This window comes from Lotus japonicus, chromosome 1 (genome assembly GCF_012489685.1).
Source record: "Lotus japonicus ecotype B-129 chromosome 1, LjGifu_v1.2".
Taxonomy (NCBI): domain Eukaryota; kingdom Viridiplantae; phylum Streptophyta; class Magnoliopsida; order Fabales; family Fabaceae; genus Lotus; species Lotus japonicus.
In genome coordinates, this window is record NC_080041.1 from 115439489 (window position 1) to 115461076 (window position 21588).

General features: G+C 37.6%; 2 protein-coding genes across 2 annotated transcripts; one reads left to right on the forward strand and one right to left on the reverse strand.

The window, feature by feature from the left end:
• Nucleotides 1-503: 503 nt before the first annotated feature.
• Nucleotides 504-13815, forward strand: LOC130729568 (protein ANTHESIS POMOTING FACTOR 1). The gene is made up of 10 exons (XM_057581357.1): nt 504-668; nt 877-977; nt 1322-1431; nt 1528-1594; nt 3068-3167; nt 4036-4152; nt 4229-4366; nt 4469-4550; nt 12428-12477; nt 13374-13815. The coding sequence occupies exons 1-10, from the start codon at nt 591-593 to the stop codon at nt 13527-13529; spliced, it is 999 nt and encodes a 332-aa protein (XP_057437340.1). The 5' UTR covers nt 504-590; the 3' UTR covers nt 13530-13815.
• A 518-nt stretch (nt 13816-14333) lies between these two features.
• Nucleotides 14334-15609, reverse strand: LOC130732488 (oleosin Ara h 10.0101-like). The gene has a single exon (XM_057584525.1). The coding sequence runs from the start codon at nt 15202-15204 to the stop codon at nt 14590-14592; it is 615 nt and encodes a 204-aa protein (XP_057440508.1). The 5' UTR covers nt 15205-15609; the 3' UTR covers nt 14334-14589.
• Nucleotides 15610-21588: the final 5979 nt, after the last annotated feature.

The window sequence follows — 21588 nt, forward strand, 5'->3', positions numbered from 1 at the left end:
GAAAAACCCAAATGGTGAAGGGTTCAAATGATTAGGTTTTATGGAACTTGGACATTCTAGAAATCCCATGGCGAACCACCAATGAGATTTCCTCCCCCTCCCAAAGCGAAAAAGGGAGTCCCAAAATTTCCTTTATGTAATTAAGAAAAATTGGTAATCAACGCAACAAAATGACTTATTAGAAATTACATCTTGGTTATAAGAGAAATTGAAATGGGGATCTTAAAATGCATTAAATATATTCTTTTACTTTCAGAATGATTGTATCTTGAAACATTTTGTGAAGCACCGGTTATGAAGACATTGCATTGCATTTACATACCAAGTTGGAAGCTCTTGTTTCGGTCGGCCCAAAAGGCTACCAGCTCAATATACTCTGAAGCAGCTCAAATGATCCACGATGGCCAACCGAGACGACCTGAAGTGAGTTTCATCTCGTCCAACTTATAGCCAAGCAGACTCACTTTTAATTAATTTTTTTAATCATTATCCTATTTTTTAGTGTGAAAGTGTAAAACAAAAGGAGTGTTCTTCTTCTGCTACTCTTCTCTTCCTGCGTTGCTGCTTGCTAGCTTCTCCGGTGAGCGACGATGGCGACGCCGGCACTCACCGAGCTTGATGACGACCTCGTTCGCAGCATGTCCATCGGAGCCGTCTTCTCCGACTTCGTAACTCCCTTCTTCTCTTCTCTCCGCATTCAATTCCATGTTTTCACTTTTCAATTCAAATCCCCTCGCTTAGCAATTTTTGTGTTTCTTACTGCATAAATGTAATCTTATTAGGGCTGAATTTACGATTCCATTGTCGCAAATCATTGAAATTTAGCTTTTGGTTTTGGTTTTTCTATCTAATGTTTAGTTGAATTTGTGTTTGTAGGGTGGGAGGATAAATTCGATTGATTTCCATCGTAAGGATGATTTACTTGTCACAACTGCTGAGGATGATTCAGTGCGTCTCTATGACATTGCTAATGCTAAGTGAGTTTTACTTTTAAGAGAAAACACAAGTGAATTGTATTATTATAAATGCGTCCGCAATCGATCGTGGTTGTGGACTCCAAAACCATGGTGTTGCGCCGCGATTTCTGTTGCTGACTGTGATTCCAAACCTTGTTTTTAAACCATTCTAGAGCTCTTTGCTATATTGTATAGTTATGTCTTGTGGTATTATTGCATATGCCTTAACTATGGGATTTTATTTCTTCTCTTGATTTTCAAAACAGGTTTCCATTTTGTACTCATCATTGATAATAATGTTACATTGTTACGTTGTAGGATTTTCAAAAAAAGGAAACTATAACACATTTTACCATGAATCCCAGGTTGTTGAAGACTACTTATCATAAGAAACATGGTGCTGATCGTATATGCTTTACTCATCATCCGAGCTCTCTCATATGCTCTTCAAGGTACAATTTGGAGTCTACTGCAGGTGAGCTTCTCTATATGACAATTTGGTTTAATGTAATTTATCGTGACTATGAATTATGACTGCAATTATTGTCTTGTTTTTCCTTTCTTGTGCCAGAATCATTGCGGTATTTATCAATCTATGATAATCGCTGCCTACGTTACTTCAAAGGGCACAAACAGAGGTTTGAACACATTTTTCTTATGAATGGATTTTCTACCTTGTAGAAGGAAAACTAGTTGCTTTTGCTTATCTCTTAATTCTATAGGGAAATGATGTGAAAATCAAGATTCTACTTAGGATTGGAGAGGGGGTGCAAGATACTAAATTATAGAATTGTAGATCGGGTCTTAAGATTCTACCAAAAATGTAAAAGTATACTATAACATATACTCCCTCCGGTCCTTTTAATAAGGAACACTTTTGAGAGAGTGTAGTGTTTCTTATAAAAAGGACCGAGGGAGTACATGCATAAAAATAATATGAATAAAGAAAATATCCTGAAAATCACATCATTAAGCTAAATTTAAGATAGAACTTCATAAGCTTAACTCCCAATATAAGTCATACTCTAAATCCATAGCCATAGGTATTTCATAACATGAAAGTAAAACACCAAAATGAAAAGAAAGATATCAAAGTACTCAATCCACGTAACCAAGAGAGACTTCGCAAATAGAGAGTGAGAGACTTTGTGAGAGCCTAAGAGCAACGTTGCTAACAAAGAGATTTCGCAAGGACAGACTTCATGAACGGAGGGAGAGAGAACAAAGACTTCTGAATAGAGGGGGAGAGAACAAAGACTTCTGAACTCCGAAAATAGAATTCCGAATAAAGGGGGAGTCGAGAAGATGAAGACGTCTCGTAGGGGAGAGAGAACAGTGAGGAGCGGTCGACAGTCTGGGGAATGGGAATGGAACTGTTTCAAATGAAATAGGGTTGAAATCAGTAAGTTTGGGGTATATTTCATCCTTTGATTTCGGCTTTTCATCCTTTGATTTCGGCTTTTCATCTGGGTCACGAAATCTGACCTGGAAACCAGTGATTTGTGAAATCGTGTGTGCAGCCAAGATCCCACGACTAGGAACGGCGATCCCCTGCAATCCCACTAGAATGTGTTTCTGCTTGCGATTTAACTCAGAACAGTGTTGCAGAATCGCAGAATCTCAAGATTTTACGATTAAAATCACGATTTTGCATATAGTTCATAAATCATAATTGCTTATTTCTGAAGCATCATTTCCTCTTTTGGGGCATCTTTGTTTCTTATTGTATCATTTCCTATTTTTTGAGGCATTATTTCTAATATCACTTTTCCTGATAAGTTCATCCAGTTGGAAGTATATCTGCCTTCTAGGATTATGTTTTCGTATTTTTCCCTATATAAAAGGGAAGTCTTCTTTCTAATTTTTGGTGAATCATTTTTATTATTTGATTCCCTTTTTCACTTCCCTGTTTATCTTCTGCACGACATTTAATTGATTGATGCAATGTAAGTTTTCCTTCCCCCACCATGTCTTGAATTGAACCCACTTGAGCTTAAGATAGATAATTTTCATGAGCGAGATTATGATGATAATTTGCTAATGATTCTGATCATGTCAGTTCCTTTATTTTACATGGTTTTATTGATGATTTCTTTTCTATGGCTTTATAGAGTTGTTTCGCTCTGCATGTCTCCAATCAATGATAGCTTCATGTCTGGTTCTCTTGACCACAGTGTCAGGATATGGGATCTTCGTGTAAATGCCTGCCAGGTTGGTACTTCTTTCTTTGTTTCAACTTGGTACTAGTATGTTTTGTTTAAGACACCTATGACTTTTTAATGTTAATTATGACTGCCATGAATTTTGATTATTTTTATCATTTATATGTATGTAGTTATATAATATAAACTTCACAAAAAATCCAGCATAGCAGCCATCCTGCAATGCGCTATACCGCAATAGCAATTTTGTGGTCGGCCGCTACGCGCCGCTATCCAAGATTGACAACACTGGTTTCAATTTTCAAATTGAGGCTGCTGATTTAGGACCTGTTTGATTTTAAGAATCTGTAAAGAAGTTATTTACTTTTTAAAGATGTTTTTGTTAAGTAGAAGCTTTTGTCTGGTTAGAAACAATACAAAAAGCTCTTTGTTTTAAAAGGTTGTTATAATTGCAGTATTGTTTTCTTTCTAGATCAGTACCTTCTCAAAATAATCAACAATGTAACTTTTTTAAGAGTCTGTTTTATTTATTTTTCCCAAAAGCTGAAACAAACGTTAAAATTATTTAAAAGTGAGTATTGTTTTTCATAAGAAAAAGCTGAAGCAAACAGATTCTGAATGAAGTTACTTATTTTTCCAAGGGAAATTAAAAAAAAATATCAAGGCTGTCAGCTATATAGCTATATGTTAGTGAAAAGAGTACATGGTACAGTGTAGAACAAGGAGTACTAATTAAACTATACACATAGCACACTACTATTTCTTCATATGCTTCATTTCCAAACCCACTTGATAAGTTGATATAATAGCTCAGTTATAGTTGAGCTTCAAAAGACTTGAATTTGCAAATTTTGTCAACAAAAAAAGAAAGAAAAGAGAGACGAAATTATGAAAAAGCTTACTGCTATAATTTTCAGGGAATCTTACATCTACGTGGCAGACCTGCTGTTGCCTATGACCAACAAGGACTGGTCTTTGCCGTAGCAATGGAAGGGGGCGCTATTAAATTGTTTGACTCTCGTTCTTATGACAAGGTTCTTATCTTCAATCTTTCTCTTGTCCCTCTTTTCCCATAATTTTACAACTTTGACGCTTCTCCTCCTTGTATAGGGTCCCTTTGACACCTTTCTAGTTGGTGGTGACACAGCTGAGGTTTGTGATATCAAATTCAGCAACGATGGCAAATCAATGCTTCTGACTACTACTAATAACCATACCTATGTTCTTGATGCATATGGAGGGGAGAAGGTTAAATTCTTTGATAATAAAAGCTTCAGCATTGCAATTTTGTTCTACAGTTTATTTGTTCAAAATGTGCGGTAAGTTTACGATAATAAACTTTTTATGCAGCGCTGTGGGTTTAATTTGGAACCATCTCCTGGTACAACAATAGAGGCTACATTTACCCCAGATGGGAAGTATTTAGTAGCAGGTATGACCTTTCTTGCAATTTAACTTTACAGACTTTTTCATTTCCACTTCATCTCACTTTGTGCATGTTTGGGTACACGGTGAGCCAAAGTCACTGTACCGAAACAACTTCCTTAGCTTTTGGGGTTGTCCACCGTGATTTTGACTTCACCGTACAGGAAGTTTGTTTATTTTTTACTATATTATCTCTTTGAAAGTCTTATTAGGGCCATCCTGTCATAAATAGTGTTGTCATTTGTCTTTCTTTTCTTTCTTCCTGGGCTAAATCCTATAGTTACAACATTTCCACATTATGCTGGTTAAAAAAGGATTGGAAAGTGGATTAGAATGGGCTAGTTTTCTCACTGTGTTTGTGTGTGTAATGTAGCATTGTTATCAAATCACAATTTATATTGTGACTTGACAGGCTGATTTTGGAACGGTGAATCATATCAAATTATAGGACTAGAAAAACTGCTTTCAGTTTAGGTCAGTGGAGTAATTATTTGAATTGGGCCTTATTACCCTCATTCCCTAATGAGGCGGGCCTACGTCCCAAAGTAAATAAAGTCTATGTTAGATGACACACTAAATGGGGAGACACACGGGGCACATGATCATGTTGTAGGGTGTGACGCACTTGATCAGAACGTAGAAGAGAGAGAGGGGCTAACTCATTGCCTGCCTAGGTGGCGGTGGCAGTGAGGAGCGCGTGCGAATTGCCAGAGGGAATATAAGCAGGAATAGTAAGGGGTCGTGGAGGTTAAGCTGGAAATTGGGACTAGATTTGGGAGAGATCTAGGCACTCTCGAATTTTCCTAGGGGAGACTTCTCTTTTCTTCTTGCTTCCTTGTATACATTGACACATTAGGTTCTGGATTCAGTTGATTCAGACCTATTTACCGTGACGTGAACAATACTTTCTTATCCCATTTCTGTTTTTTTCTCCTGGTACATCACATGTCAATTGGTATCGGAGCTCTCGATTCCAGAGCTTGGATGGTCACTACACACGTTGTGATGGAGGCTAGGGTGGAGTAGTTGGAGAGAAGTGTTCAGGGACGCCAATCGGATATGGGAGAGATTCAAGCAGCTTTTCATTTGAAGGGGAATGAATTTGTCCTCGAGGACTTTCCCTATGTTGATGAAGTTTGTCGGGGTTCACCAATGAGGAGAATTATGGGAGTAGACCTTGGGAATTGCAATCATGATCTCAACGGAAGGGGGTAGTTCACCACCGACATGCAACCCTGGGGGAAGGAAGCTGGAGATTCCGATCTTCAGCAGACATGATTCTTACAGGTGGACTGTGCCCATGGAGAGATATTTCAAGTTGAATATGGTGCGAGAAGAGAAGCTGGATGTAGTGGTATTAGTCTTAGAGAGTTGGGCCTTGACGGGTAGACAAAAGGTAGAACTAGCAAACCACAACGACTAGCCCCCCTAGCAGCCCTTTATATTGGTTAAAAAGAAAGATGAAGGGTTGAGGTTTTGTGTTGAAGTTGATTGTTAATTACAGGGCCTCTAACAAACTTACAATTCCTAAGAAATTCCTAATGCCTATCGCAGATGAATTGGGGGTTATGACAATCTTAGCAAAATTAGATTTGAAATCTGGCCTAACCAATGCCCCATCCACCTTTCAGGCCCTTATTAACCAGATTCGTAAGCCTAATTTGAGTAAGTTTGTCTCAAATATTAGGGTTGAATGATTTTATTTCATAGAATTATGTTACAATACATCAGCCATATATACAAAGCTGAAATACTAATTTAGGAAATATAATAACAGCACCTATACAATTAAATCCCTATGATTCAGGGATATTCCCCTCCTACATTATAAATGTGATTTGCTAAATAAGGAAATAATATAACTAACAATAAAACATATTCTGACACTCCCCCTCAAGCTGGTGAATAGGTATTTTCCATTCCCAGCTTGGAAACAATCCTCTCAAAGTTGTTGCTATTCAGCCCCTTCGTTAGAAGATCTGCAAGGTTATTTTGTGAGGAGACATATGGAGTGCAGATTAGGCCACTGTCTAATTTTTCTTTGATAAAATGCCTGTCAACCTCAATATGTTTGGTTCTATCATGCTGCACTGGGTTATGAGCTATGCTAATAGCGGATTTGTTATCACAGTAAAGTCTTATTGGTTCATCCGACTTTATTCTCAAGTCTTCCAAGATGATCTTCAGCCACAGTAGTTCACATATCCCTTGTGCCATTGCCCTGAACTCTGCTTCGGCACTGGATCTAGCTACCACACTTTGTTTTTTACTCGTCCAAGTCACAAGATTCCCTCCAAGGAAAGTGCAATATCCTGTAGTTGACCTCCTATCCACAATTGACCCTGCATAGTCAGCGTTTGTATATGCTTCAAGACTTACATTCCCATTCCGTTTGAACAAAATTCCCCTGCCTGGGGTCCCTTTCAAATATTGCACAATTCTTAGTGCAGCCTGTAGATGGACCTCCTTTGGTTGGTGCATGAACTGGCTGACTAGACTCACAGCAAATGCAACATCAGGTCTAGTGTGAGATAAATATATGAGTCTGCCAACTAGTCTTTGATACATTTCCTTGTCAACTGCAGTATCTTCTTCTGCATTTCCTAGCTTCAGATTTGGATCAATTGGTGTACTTGCAGGCTTGCATGCCGTCTTACCAGTCTCTTTCAACAAATCAGTGATGTATTTCTGTTGGGATATGAAAATCCCCTTTTTAGAATGGGCCACTTCAATTCCCAAAAAATACTTCAACTTTCCCAAGGTCTTAATTTCAAATTCCTTGGCTAGATGTTGGCTTAACAGTTGTTGCTCCTCCTCATCATCACCTGTCACGATAATATCATCCACATACACCAGTAACACTGTAACTCCCCTTGACTTAGAGTGTTTAATGAACAGAGTGTGGTCTCCTTGACTTTGTTTGAAGCCCAGACCTATCATAACTTTAGTAAACCTTCCAAACCACGCTCGTGGTGATTGTTTTAGCCCATACAATGCTTTCTTAAGCTTGCAAACAGTGTTGACAGCAGTTTTTCCACCATATCCAGGGGCAATTCCATGTAAATCTCCTCCTCAAGTTCTCCATGGAGGAAGGCATTCTTTACATCAAATTGTTGCAAGTTCCAGCCATAATTAGCAGCTAGGGATAATATCACCTGAACTGTATTCATTTTTGCAACTGGAGCGAATGTTTCCAAGTAATCCACTCCATAGGTTTGAGTGAATCCCATGGCTACTAACCTTGCCTTGTACCTCTCAATGTATCCATCAGCCTTGTATTTTATTGTATAGACCCACTTGCATCCTACTGGTTTTTTCCCATTTGGAAGAGGAACCAATTCCCAAGTACTATTCTTTTCCAGTGCTTCCATTTCCAAGTCCATGGCTTGCTTCCATTTCCTATCAGTCAATGCCTCAGATAGGGAGGTAGGTGCGGTTATAGTGTTTAAGCTTGTAAGGAAGGCTTTATGGGTAGGTGAGAAGTGTTTAAAGGATAGGTAATTGGCTAGAGGGAAAAGTGGCTTCGTGGTGCATTTTCTAGTCTCCTTCCTTAGGGCGATTGGAATGTCCAGGTCCTCGTAAAGTGGTGCTGAACTGGATTCTGGTTCCTGTGCAGTTGGGAAATCAGAGATTGATTCAGTGGAGATTAAAGGATTAGGGGAAGTTACCTCATGTAATGTTGGGTCGGATTCTTGGACATGGACAGATTCTGGAATGACCTTTGTCTTCCTTGTATAAATCAATTTTTTCCCAAATCTTACATCAGCTTCATCTTCCTCTTGAGTGGATTTAGTGGGTTGAGCCTCCTTCTCATAATCCGTTGCACTTTCAGTCCCTACTTCTGGTCCGAGAATAAAGTCAGTGAGCATAAGTAGATCATCTTCCTTTCTTGTAGTCTCCCCCTGAAGATGATCTTGGTGAAAGTAACTTTCTTGCTCGAGAAAGGTGACATCTCTGGACACAAAGAGTTTTTGAGATGGTGGGTGATAGCATTTATATCCCTTTTGTGTGGATGAGTATCCTATGAAGACACATTTTAAGGCTCTTGGGTCAAGTTTACATCTATCACCACTATGGACATGGACAAATGATACACACCCAAATATTCTTGGAACAAGTTGATTGGACGTGGACACATTAGGATAGAAAGAGGACAAAACCTCCATAGGACTTTTTGAGGCTAGAACACTGGAAGGTAATCTATTAATTAGATAACATGCAGTGAGAACAGCCTCACCCCAAAATTTCTTAGGGACCTTATGCTGAAAAAGGAGAGCTCGAGTTTGGTCTAGTAAGTGTCCATTTTTCCTCTCAGCAATCCCATTTTGCTGAGGTGTTTTGACACAGGATGATTCATGAATGATGCCTTCCTTTTGACAAAAAGAATTAAGCCCATGATTAAAGTAATCTTTGGCATTATCAGATCTAATCCTCTTAATGCTAACACCAAACTGATTCTTTACCATTGAGAAAAAATTCTGAACCACGGAGCTGACTTCGGACTTTTGTTTCAGTAAGAAAATCCATGTAACCCGAGTGCAATCATATATAAAGGTAAGGAACCAACGGGCACCGGAAACATTTGGGACATTTGAGGGACCCCACACATCAGTATGAATTAAATAGAAGGGAAACGTGCTCATATTATTACTAATGGGAAAAGGTACACGCTTGTGTTTAGCAAGCTCACACACTTCACAATGAAGACTCTCCACTTCTAATTTGTTAAAAAGGGAAGGAAATAACAATTTTATGACTCTAAAGGAAGGATGTCCAAGACGACAATGATGTAAGAGGATTTTCTCCCTTTTGGTCTTTATTGAATCAGCGAAAAAAGAGTTGCTGCTGTTGTGTAGATCTGGAGGCAGATTCAGGTTGTCCAAGTAATAAAGGTCATTCCATTCTCTAGCATGTCCAATCGTCCTCCCCGAGTATTTGTCCTGCAGTACACAACCATTGTCATAAAAAACAACTTTACATGATAAGTCTTTTATGAGTTTTTTTATGGAAATCAGACTAACAGACAATTTGGGAATATGAAGGACATTTTTTAGGGTTATGGTTGGGGTTATTTGAACTTCTCCTTGACCGGCTGCAGTCATGAGAGTGCCATCGGCTGTGGATATTTTCTTATTGCTAGGGCAAGGGGAGTACGAGGAGAAATTTTTAGGTAGGGGTGTCATGTGGTTAGTGGCCCCAGAATCCAGTATCCAGTATTGGTTATAGTTTGTATCTGAGGCATTGAGTCCAAAAGGAAAAAGAAACTCACCAAACATACCTGAACATGCGAGAGAACAAGTACCTGTTGGTTTATCCAACTTGCTGAGGAACGATCTCATTTTCTCTACTTCATCCTGGTTAAGTTGAATCAGGCCTCCTTTATTTTCTTCATTGGTTCCAGCAGCTATGTGCGCATGTCCTCCCTTTCTTGTGTTGTCTCCTTTTTTTCCCCACTCCCTGTCTCGGTTTTGGGCCCCCCACTCTCTACTAGGTGGCTTTCCAACCAGCTTCCAACATTTGTCACGAGTGTGGCGAGGCTTGTTGCAGTAGGTACACCACACTCCTTCACCTTTCTTCTCTATATTGCTTATTCCCCCCTTTTTTCTGGTCTGCCATCATGGCCGAGGCCCCAGAAGCTATCATGGCTGAGTTTTCCACAGTTGGGGTTTCTAGCATTACTCCCCTTCTGCTTTCTTCACTTCTGACCATAGCTACTACTTCATTAATTCCTGGAACCTTTTTTTTTCCAAGGATTTGAACTCTCACCTGATCAAAATTAGAGTTAAGCCCCACCAGGAAATCATAGACTCTATCCTGCTCAATATACTCTTTGAGCACTGCTGAATCTGCTGAGCACTTGGCTTTAATGACCCTATAATGGTCTAACTCCATCCACAATGATTTGAGTTGATTGGCGTACTCTGTAACGGTCTTGTTTCCCTGTTTTGCTGCCAGTCTTCACCTTCACATCATATATTTGAGCAGCATCTTTTGCTTTGGAGTATGTCTGCTCCATAGCATTCCAAATCTCCTTTGCAGAATTAAGAAACATGCAAGTATCAGTGATCTCTGGGATCATTGAGTTCCATAGCCATGCCATGATCATAGAGTCCTCTTCATCCCATTTTGTAAATTTGGGATCTTCCTCTTTAGGGGCATCTTCAGTCAAGTGGCTAGCTTTCCCTTTACCTTTCAAAGTTCTAAGAACAAGCTGGGTCCATTTCAAGTAATTCTGCCCATTCAATCTGTAGGCAGTGTAGAGGTTCTGCAGCTCTCCATGAGTTTGGGATTTATTATCCCCAGAGTCAATGTTCCTTGACTCAATATCCACTATTTCTTCAATTGGTTCTCCCATGGCAGCAGCAGTACAGTGAACGTATTGCAATGGGAATGTATTCGGGACAGCAACTAAGGAACAATCACGACAGCAATGAAGGCTGCTCTGAAAGGGATGATCAACAGCAATGAAGGCTGCCTTGAAAGGGATGATTGACAGCAATGAAGGCTGTCTTCTAGGGTTTTGGTTTGCGCAGTCAGAGGCGGCTCCCAGAACTTGAGAGCTCTGATGCCATCTCAAATATTAGGGTTGAATGATTTTATTTCATAGAATTATGTTACAATACATCAGCCATATATACAAAGCTGAAATACTAATTTAGGAAATACAATAACAGCACCTATACAATTAAATCCCTATGATTCAGGGATATTCCCCTCCTACATTATAAATGTGATTTGCTAAATAAGGAAATAATATAACTAACAATAAAACATATTCTGACAGTTTGCGTTGATGTTTTTTGATGACATCGTTATCTACAATAGACATGGAAATAGCCATAAGGAAGATATGTTAGATTGACTCACACCTAGGTGTGAAGGGACTAAGAGGATTCCTTGGATTGACTGGATACTACAGGAAGTTTGTGAAAAATTATGGGAGGATAGCATGGTCACCCACACAGCAGCTAAAGAAGGACAACCTTACCTGGGGAGAGGAGGTTCAATTGGCCTTCAACAGGCTCAAGGAAGCTAAGACCACACTCCCAGTTTTGGCAGTCCCAGATTTTGAAAAGATTGTGGTGTACACTGATGCATCAGGAAAAGAGGGGAGCAGTGCTTATGCAATAGGGAAGACCAGAAGACCAATTGCTTACATGAGGAAGGCCTCTTCCTAGTGGGATCAAAACAAATCTGTTTAAAATCAATTTTCATCAAAGTCAATTTGGCGAAATCAAGTCTGCAAACACTCACCCACATATACTATGATAAGACTTATGTTTAGGTTTGGTAAATTCCTAGTTCAAAACATATTGAGCATTTTGTTTATGTTAAATTAAACCTATGCAATTTATTTTTTGTTAAGCCTTTAAATTGGCACAATTAAAAAATTAGCCTTAATCATGATTTCATGATTTGATAACTATGCTCAGGAGATGACACGGAAAGCTGTAAGGCTTGTTAGATCTAAAATTTAGAATGTCATTTTATCATCAAGCATCATGTCCTTTCTATGTTTGCTGATTGAAGTTTTATGAACTCAAGTGAACTGTCCACAATAAGGTTCTTTGAGTGCAATTATAGGGGCCGATAAGTATATGATTGGTTGGATTGTGGATACATCAAGAAAAAAGTAGGAAGAAAATTACTTATATTCTCAGTTAAAATTTTCATAGCTTACATGGGTAGCAAATTTCTTATTTTTTCCATTGTAATATTTCATGACCAGTATGTGGTTGCTTATCTTGCTCTAGGCATGCATTAGCAAGTAATTCATTGTGCTGTTTCCATGCGGTTTAAATCATGAATCATCAAATTTCATCTTTTTTTTTCCTCCGATACCGTTTGGAGGATAGAAACTAACTACATTCTCTAATGTCTTAGGCTCAGGAGGAGGAACAATGCACGCTTGGAATATTGAGACGAAAAATGAGGTATTCATCTATTTTCCACAATAATATGATTCTGCAATGCATAAAATTTATTTGTCCTTTACTCTTGGCCCAATATAGATCAGATTTAGGAATTGAAAATGAATCAATTAAGAATTACTTGAAAGCAAATAATTAGGAAGCTATACCATAAAACTCAATTAATGCTGTATCATTGACGACAGATATGATTTAGGTTGGAGTCCAACATGTTGTGTTCTTTGGTTAACTTGTGTTAATTTTGTATTATATTTGTTGTTGTGCATTTATCCATTGGTAAATGATACACCGACTGTTCTAGCCATCTCAGATATTTTACTTCATTCCCTATATCCTGTTTTCTGTTCACAATATTTTCATGCTGTAATGTTCCTACATTCTTTTGCTATCCTACCTTGGTTGGACCCCACCTTTCAACCCTTGGTGGTAAATTCTCAATTTTAACTACCTTAATTGCATCTTTCAAAAAAACAAAACTACCTTGATTGCATAGTATTGAACTTCTGAATTTATGTTTTTCTATGATTGGGGATTGTTATATCTCCTTATTCACAGATCATGATCATCTCAATTTCAATATGTCATATCACAATGTTATATGAAAATTTTTATCTACTCCTCATAAATATCAGAGGATCCAACCAATTTATTAGGTATGATGAGAAAGATAGATACACAATATTTACATGAAGAGAAAGATAGATACATAATTTTAACATGATAATCTCATGTGAAGTTTCAATATATGAGATCCCAATCCCCTAAGTAACATGGCATGGAACCCCAGAACAGTAACATGATGTTAGCAAAAAAAGTTTTTATATTTTGCTGATACATGTCGTATAATTTTAAACATATTAGTGCAAAATATGACCAAGCTCTGGTTTTGTACCCTGCAGGTGGCATGTTGGAGCAGCCATATTGGTGTGCCTTGGTGCTTGAAGTGGGCCCCTCGCCGGGCCATGTTCGCTGCAGCCTCAAGTGTTCTCACGTTTTGGATACCCAATAACGAGTATGGTGCTACTGCTACTCCAATCACTTCTCCATTGATCTGAATATCATTATCCTCACCCATTGCATCTCCCAGTCCCAACCTGAAATGTTCTTTTTTCGGTGCATCTAGAAATCAGCTAATAACATTGTGATTTCGAAGCTTCTTAGTTTGCATCACTTTTAAGCAAAAATAGTGGATGCATTAAGATGATGTCAATTGTAAATCCATCACTGTGATTGAAAGTTTTAGGACATACATTGAATGCTCTTCAATAGTGAAGATTTTTTTTAATACAACAGTCATACCTTTAACATGTTTTTACAAGTTATTGCAACCTTTTAATGTCCTCCTGTCTGTTTTTACTAATCGAAAATTTTAACACTAACCCTTTGTGAGGGATAAGGCATTTGACAAATATAAATTATTGATTTTTTTCCATGTGTGTTGTTTTAGGCTCACACTTCAGTTCTCTTTTATCTCAGTGTCTAACTATTTCCTATGTCTATTTTTGTCCCCCTTATCACACCTTATTGAAGGAGCATTTTCCTTTTCCTTTATAGTAACACATTTTTGACACTGAAGCTTCCTTTACAATGATTTAGTACTTCTTGGTTAGCTAGTGTTACAATGTTGGCAAGGTATTAAGTTGACAGAATTAGCAACACCAAATTTTACACAGTAAATCAATCTGACCCAGATTTCAGGTCTGATTGGTTGGCTGTGTATGCTTAGAAAATTTGTTCTCTTTTAAAATTTCCCCTTCTCAGAGTTTGTGATATGAAATTTTGAACCCTGGACTAAAAAGAAAGCAATGACTTAAACCAACGTTTAACAACAACACCTTTACACATTGAGTTCAAGGATGTAAGTGAAACAGATGCAGAACACATTCATAAGAAAAAGAAAATTTACATAAAGAGTGATAGCTAGCTAGCACCCATTTTATGAGACATGAACCAAAGTCTCCTCTACTTAAGTACTTATAACAACAAGCACACATACCATACCATGCTACAAGACCAGACCAGAAGACACAAATGAGAAGTGCAAGCCCCGAGACACATCATTTATTTTTACACACAAACCCCATAACACTTAAAACAACCCATTCATTCTTCTCTTCATGTTGTTGTTGTTGTTCTGATCTTAGTGTCATGAGCCTTAGTGTCAGCCTTAGCGTCCTGAGCCTTTGCCTGTATATCTTGCCCAACTTCCTTGGTCTTCTGCCCCACCTCCTTTGTCTTCTGCCCCACGTAGCCTGCAACGTCCGCCATGCGCCGCTTCGCGGACTCAAGCTGGCCTGGCCCAGTCCCTTGGCTCTGCCGGATGTAATTCATGACCCAGGAGAATGATGACAGTGCAGTCAGCCCGCAGGCTCCGGATGTCAGAAATCCGGCCACAGCAAGACCGATGACAATGGTGGCCGGAACCAGAACCGGGCTGAACAGGATGAAAAGCGGGGTGGTCACTGCCAGCCCGGTCAGGGTTCCTGCCAAGGTAAGTCCAGCCAGCGTAAGCAAGATGCCTCCGACCGGCAGGCCGGCGGCCACAGCAACAACCTGGGAGGTTGATGGACCTTTCTCACCTTCCTCATAGCGGTGTTGGGGGTAGTTAACACCGGTTTCATAACGCTGTTGGGGGTTAACACCAGTTTCATAGCGGTGTGTTGTTGTGTGGACTTGGATCTGGTGTGGTGTTGTTGAACGATCAGTGAGTGTTGAGCGATCAGTACTCATGTTTGGAACAGGTGGATTTTTATTCTTTCTTTTTCCTATACTTGCAAAGAAAAGATTAAACTAAAACAACAGAGAACTAGCTAGTGAGAGATTTATGGTGGTTGTGTGTGTGAGTGAGGGTGTTGGTGAGGGGATGGTGTTTTATAGAAAAGTGGTGTTGTTTCGTGATGACACGTACGTGTTACATGGTGAGTTGGTGGTTTGCATGGGGAACAGGTTTCAGCATGGCCTTGGTTAATTAATAAGAAAAGAAGGTGATTCACATAGTAAATGGTGTAGGAGGAGCATTGAAATGAAACTTTGGTTTGGTGTGGTGGCGTTTTCTGGACAGATGAGAAAAGGGGGAACTTTCGCCACATCATTGGGGTTCCTCTGCAGAATAGTTGTGTTGTGAGCATTGCATGAAAACATGTGCTTTTTTTGGGCTTGGCCATGCATATGGGCATGTTGGTATCCAATGTGGTCTGTCGTGTTCATATATATAACTAAGGCAAAAAAATATAGATTAATGAATACATCATCCGGTTACTATTATAAGCAAAAATTAGCTTTTTAGATTCATTCAATAAATGATGTATGTGGTCATTAAAATGGTCACATACATCATTTACTGAATGTATCTAAAAAGCTAACTTTTGCTTATAATAGTGACCGGAGGGTGTACTTCATAATATAATTCCACTTACACTAAGTGAGATATGGAGAGAATAGAGAAAAATAAATAATATGATATATGATGTGATAAAAATGTAAAGACATAAGAAAAAAAAGTGAGTGGAATGAGATGGAAGAGAATAAAACATCACTCCAAAATATCTACCGGAAAATGATGTTGAGCATGTATTTCTCTTATTATAATATGATAGTTGATTTCTATATTTTCTTAAAAATATAATACATAAAAGAATATTGACTATAAAAATTGAGAATAATGTTTTCTTCAATATCCATTTCCACTCCAACTTGATGGAATAAGAGAGGAAAAAGAGAGATACGATAAGTGATGCAATAAAAAAATAAGAAAAAAAAAATGTGAAATGGTGATGGAAGAGAAAATGAGTGTAAACCCATAAAATATTTCACCTATAAATGCGTAGACATCGCACATAAAACAAAACAAAACAAAAATGACTATTGATGAGCCCCTATTTAAGGACACACAGTCGACATAAGCGTTTAATCGCCACAAATTGCAACATGTTAAAAAAAACATAAAACACACTTCTAGGTGTCTCAACCTACAAAAAGTTCCCAAATGAAAGCGTACACGAAATATGCCATAAATATGTTTTATGTTTTTTTTAACATTTCACATTTGTGAGCCTAAACCTGTCACTAACCGCGTATATTGATTGTGTGTTGCAAATGTTGTAGTTTAACTAGCGCGACCCTAAAACAAAAATGAGAAAGGAACAGAAAAAAGAGAAATGGCATAATGATGTATCACGAGATGCAATAAGAAGAAAAAGATAAAAGAAAATTAAATGTACGAAATATGGGTGTATTGTTTTTTCCCAATAAAGAGAAAATTGATAAATTATTCTCTCAATGAGAGGAAGAACAACCCAAAATGAAAAAATAAAGCACCAAACAATTGCACCCCAAAATTTAAAACCCTTCGACTTACAATTAGATGTTCTAAAGAACTTCTTAAAATCTAAAGGTAAAGGATGTTTTAAGCCCTTAAAGTCATGTTTCACCTTCTTCTTATGATCATCATATTGTCTAAATTTTTCAACCTTTATATAGAACATAAGGACTATTCTCAATTGCATCCCAAACATCAAGATTTTGTGACTCTGAAAATTTCCATCCTAATCTTCTAGTAATCATAATACTCCCCACTGAAACTAGGAGGCCTACTTATTGAGGTTCCGTTTCCTAGAAAGGCGGGGAGGAAATAATCTAAGTGTATCAATCTGGATTAAGGAATAATTTTCCAAACTAAGGAGGTATTTGTTTCACGGATTGGAAAATGATACCCAGGAATCTTGTTCCCGGGAATGTTATTCCCAGACATCTTTAAAAAATTCGTTTGGTTCACAAAATCAGTTTTTGGAGATCTTTTTTAATATTCATGGGTATAATTATAATATATGTTTGGTTCAAAATGTATATTCCTGGGAATAGATAGTAAAATTCTTAAAATACCCTTCGCGGTAAAAGACATGGGTAGAGGGTAGTTGGTAGTGGGTAGTGGGTAGTGGCAATTCAGAGATTTCACACCAAAAATCTCATTCCCTTCTATTCAAGATTCAACTTACCCAGGAATGAAAGATACCCGGGAATATTTTTTTCAAATCTGCTACCAAACACTGGAATGTAGATTCCGGCCCAAACATTCCCGGGAATCCTTTTCCAATCCGTGAAACAAACACCGTACCCCCTAAACTTTGGTGCCAATTGTAAACACTTTAGACACAAATACTTGGGAGGAGGGTTGACCTAGGTGACCAATTTTCCAACAAATTTCGGCAATCTATTACTGGTTCTCTTAGGCTTTGTTTGGTTGAGCCAATTTTGCAAAGAGAGAGATAGAGAAGATGGAGATAGGGAAGAGATAAAGAATCAATGTTGTTTGGTTCTACCACCTAGAGAGAAGAGAGGTGCAAAATACGTGGGGCCCACCAGCTTTTTCTCCTCTCTCCCTTTTGCGAAGAAAGGACTGGTGATGATGTTAAGAAAAGTTGATTCCTATTGTACCCTTATGCTAACCATTAAAAAGTTGTAGAAAATTTGTCTTATGTGGATTAAAGTGTATTTGGATAAAATGTTACCTTTTTTTTTTTTCTTTTTTATTATCCACCTCATTCTCTCTTCTATCTCTCCTCTTTTTTTATCATACCAAACAACCTCTCACCTATTTCTCTCTACTCTATTTCTCACCTATTTCTCTCTACTCAACTTCTCTCTTCTCTACTCTCTCTTCTCTATTTCTCTCTTCGCTACCAAACAAAGCATTAGTGTAAGGGTTGGCACCCCTTGTGCCTTTTATTATATATCAATTTATTGCTTACCCAAAAAAACAAAAAAACTGGAAAAGGTAATCTATTACAGGTTCTCACTCTCTAAGTACCCGAAAAAAAGAGTATATATATGCAAAGATGACAAATTAATGCAGCAGAATTACCAACAACGACGAATTCAATAGAGAGTTTGTGACAATTAAACAGTTTCAACATTGATGAATCATTGGTAATCCAAAATAATGTTTTTAAAATACCCAAATTAATCACAATACTAAACTAAATTTAAATGATAAAAGGTTTAACGTAGGCTACATTCACCTTCAACCAACAAAGGCTACATTCAGTCCCAAAACACATCATTAGGACTTTCTTAGTAGTATCCAATTACGATCTCACTCTCTTGAACATGTAACTCAGCTAGCACCCCACTTGCCTTATACAATCACTCACCAAAGAACAATTGTGGAATAGACGAGAAGAATTGCAGCATAAATAGAAATTTCCAATTCCCAAAATATGAAACCCTAGGTTGAACATTAAACACCAAATAATCAATAATCTAGCTCACTTTGTAAATAAGAAAATATGAGTGTGTTCTTTTTAGAAACAATTTGGGAAATGAAACTTAAGGAGCTAAGAATGATACACTACAAGAAAAACACAAATTATTGTCGGTAATGAGAAAATACCGACGGTCTTTTGATGGCTAACAATTTGTTGTTAAATCACACGTCGGTAATATTTACCCATGAATTATGGGAAACAATTGGTAAGTTACCTACTGTCATAACCTCTAGTAAGTTACCGCCGGTCCTATCTATTGGTAAATTATCCACGGTTCTCTTGTCGATACTATACGTTAGCGACAGTTCCAACCGTCGGTAAAAGCCGCCAGTAAACTATTTCCTGTGACGAAAAAAATGCCTCATATACTCAGGAAGAAAGTGCATTATCGGTTAAAAAAAATTAATTTCAATTCTTTGCACTCTTCGTGACAATATAATAGACTTCATTCAACCAAATTTTATATGAATGCATGTGCTTTCGAATATCACAATATAATTGTGGTTATCAATTAAGTAATTGCCAAACGGTAAGAATTAGTAGAATGTTAGAAAATATAATTTGTAACACTCTGATAATTTCCGTCGTTTAATAAGCACCTTATTGACAACTATATAATTATCTCCTTTAAACACAAACATTTGCATTTCCATTTGTAACAAAAAAAAAAACACAAACATTTGTACCGATTAGCATATTTGATAGGGAGACTCACAAATATTTGGGAAGTTTCTTTCATCTAGAATATACATGAGAATATTAAATTATATATTTCATATATGTGCATCTAATGGCAATTATGCTTCGTGGAAGAATCTTTTCCTCTAAAAGTATAAAAGAGTTTTTTATTGAACTGAAAGAATGACCTAGGAATCAAAGACTTTTTTGCTCACCTGGCATGTGCTTTGGGCCATTGGTTCACTTTGGGGCGGGCATGTCTTTTGTCTCATCAGTCAATCAAAATAAAACCACCAAGTCATGACAATGAAACTGTAGGGACAGAAGCAATCTTGGGCGGTTAGTGCTGGCCCATTAGATTTAAGAACAAAATGAACATGACATTCTTTTTTCCATGCGACGGAATTTAATTGAATGTTTGTGTAAACTTTGTTTACATAGTCATGCACATGCATTAGATATTAAAAACTTAGTGAATTTCGAAATATAATCCTCTACTTTTCTAATAATCATTAAAATATTGGCTTAAATAATGTACACCTTCATCTTATTGAAGTTTTTTTTAACTGTCTAGTCAATTTGATATTCTATTTTATTCTTAAATTTCTTGAACTCTTTCTAAATATTCTTGATTTTTGTTTTTTTTGATACACAAATCCATATCTACTGAATTCATCAACAAATGTGATGAAGTGATGAAAACTACCCTAACCATTGTGTTTATAGGTCCACATACATCACTATGTATGAGACCTAGACAATTACTCATCCCTTCACCTTTTTTAGTCAATGGAACCTTAACCATATTTCTTAATATATAAGATTCACATATGTCATTTTACCACTTTAAAAAATGCAAAATAGCATTGGCCAAATATCGACGCAACAAGGCTAAAAACTAACTCTGCGTAAAGTTTAGTGTTGGCGTCGAGACAAACAATGAAATGGTAGAAGCTAACTCGTCAAGTCGTTCAAATTTACGAAGCAAAATTTTAGAGTCGGCTTGGTCGACTCTAGGCTTATACAACTCAAGGGGGGCTAACACATATAGACCGACTCGAAAACTTAAACGCTAGAGCCGGCTACGCCCGACGCTAACAAGAGAAAATTTGTAAAAAGTGAAATCATGTAGCTTTGTATTCCAAAACTGATTAAATTTGAGAAACTTATCGAAATGCTCTAAATGTATAACAATGAGAATATACTTCTCGCAATAGTATTTGTGGCATTAGCAAGAAATACAAACCTGTTTGAAACTCATAGTCTATTCCTATTGACATACGTTTGGAGCATTTCGATAAGTTTTTTCAATTTTATCTATTTCACAATACAAGGCACTATTATTTCATATTATATACAACTCATAAGTCCTACTACAATCAATATCATACACATATTCTACTAGTGATATATTATAAAACAAGTATCTTACCATATCCTAACCCGAAGTTGCAATTTTTAACCAAATCATTTGAAACATGTAGTTGACGCCAAATGTGAAGGCAACAACAATGGAGTCGGTTGGGGATGGGACCTAGCTTTAATAGCTTTGGTCTTCCATTTCTTCCATTCACTCTGTCTGAACTACATGTGTAGCAGATGTTTGTTGCACTGCATGTATTTTCTTATGGTTTCTATTTGTACTGGTTTGGGGTGCCCTTTGTACCCCTTATTAATATACTTGTCATGTAAAAAAAAATCAACAAAGTCAGTGGCAGTGTACATGCGATAATTGGGGAGACGACAGTGGTGGAGGTCGTGGCAACAATGACGGTTGGCAGACATAGCAATCAGACGTCACTGGAATAGACAGTAGTGGTGATGGCCATGGTAGAGAACTGTTTGAATGGGAAAGGGCACTTTATAGACTTAGTGCTTTGAAAATATTTCATTATATATCGACAACGTTTTGCTAAATGACACGCCAACAAAAAAGAAAGTGACGCATCGGTTCTATAGCCATCTCTTGATTGGGACTCATAACTCATGGTCGGCCAAATAGTGGAACGAGTCTACTATAGGCAAAACCAGCGTTGACTACATCTTAGACTGTCAACAAGCAATGGCTGAAAAGGGCCCCTAGAAACCCAAAGGGATCTCAGCAAAGGTCAGAAGTTTGATAGGTTAATAATGACACACCAAGATGAGGCTCCTGTTCCGATTGGATCTAAAA

Bases quoted from the DNA above. Each gene is read 5' to 3' on its own strand.
- LOC130729568 (XM_057581357.1), top strand. From the start codon at position 591: ATGGCGACGCCGGCACTCACCGAGCTTGATGACGACCTCGTTCGCAGC. The intron at 3,168-4,035 runs GTTGGTACTTCT...TATAATTTTCAG, and splicing joins TTCGTGTAAATGCCTGCCAG to GGAATCTTACATCTACGTGG. The intron at 4,551-12,427 runs GTATGACCTTTC...CTAATGTCTTAG, and splicing joins TGGGAAGTATTTAGTAGCAG to GCTCAGGAGGAGGAACAATG.
- LOC130732488 (XM_057584525.1), bottom strand. From the start codon at position 15,204: ATGAGTACTGATCGCTCAACACTCACTGATCGTTCAACAACACCACAC.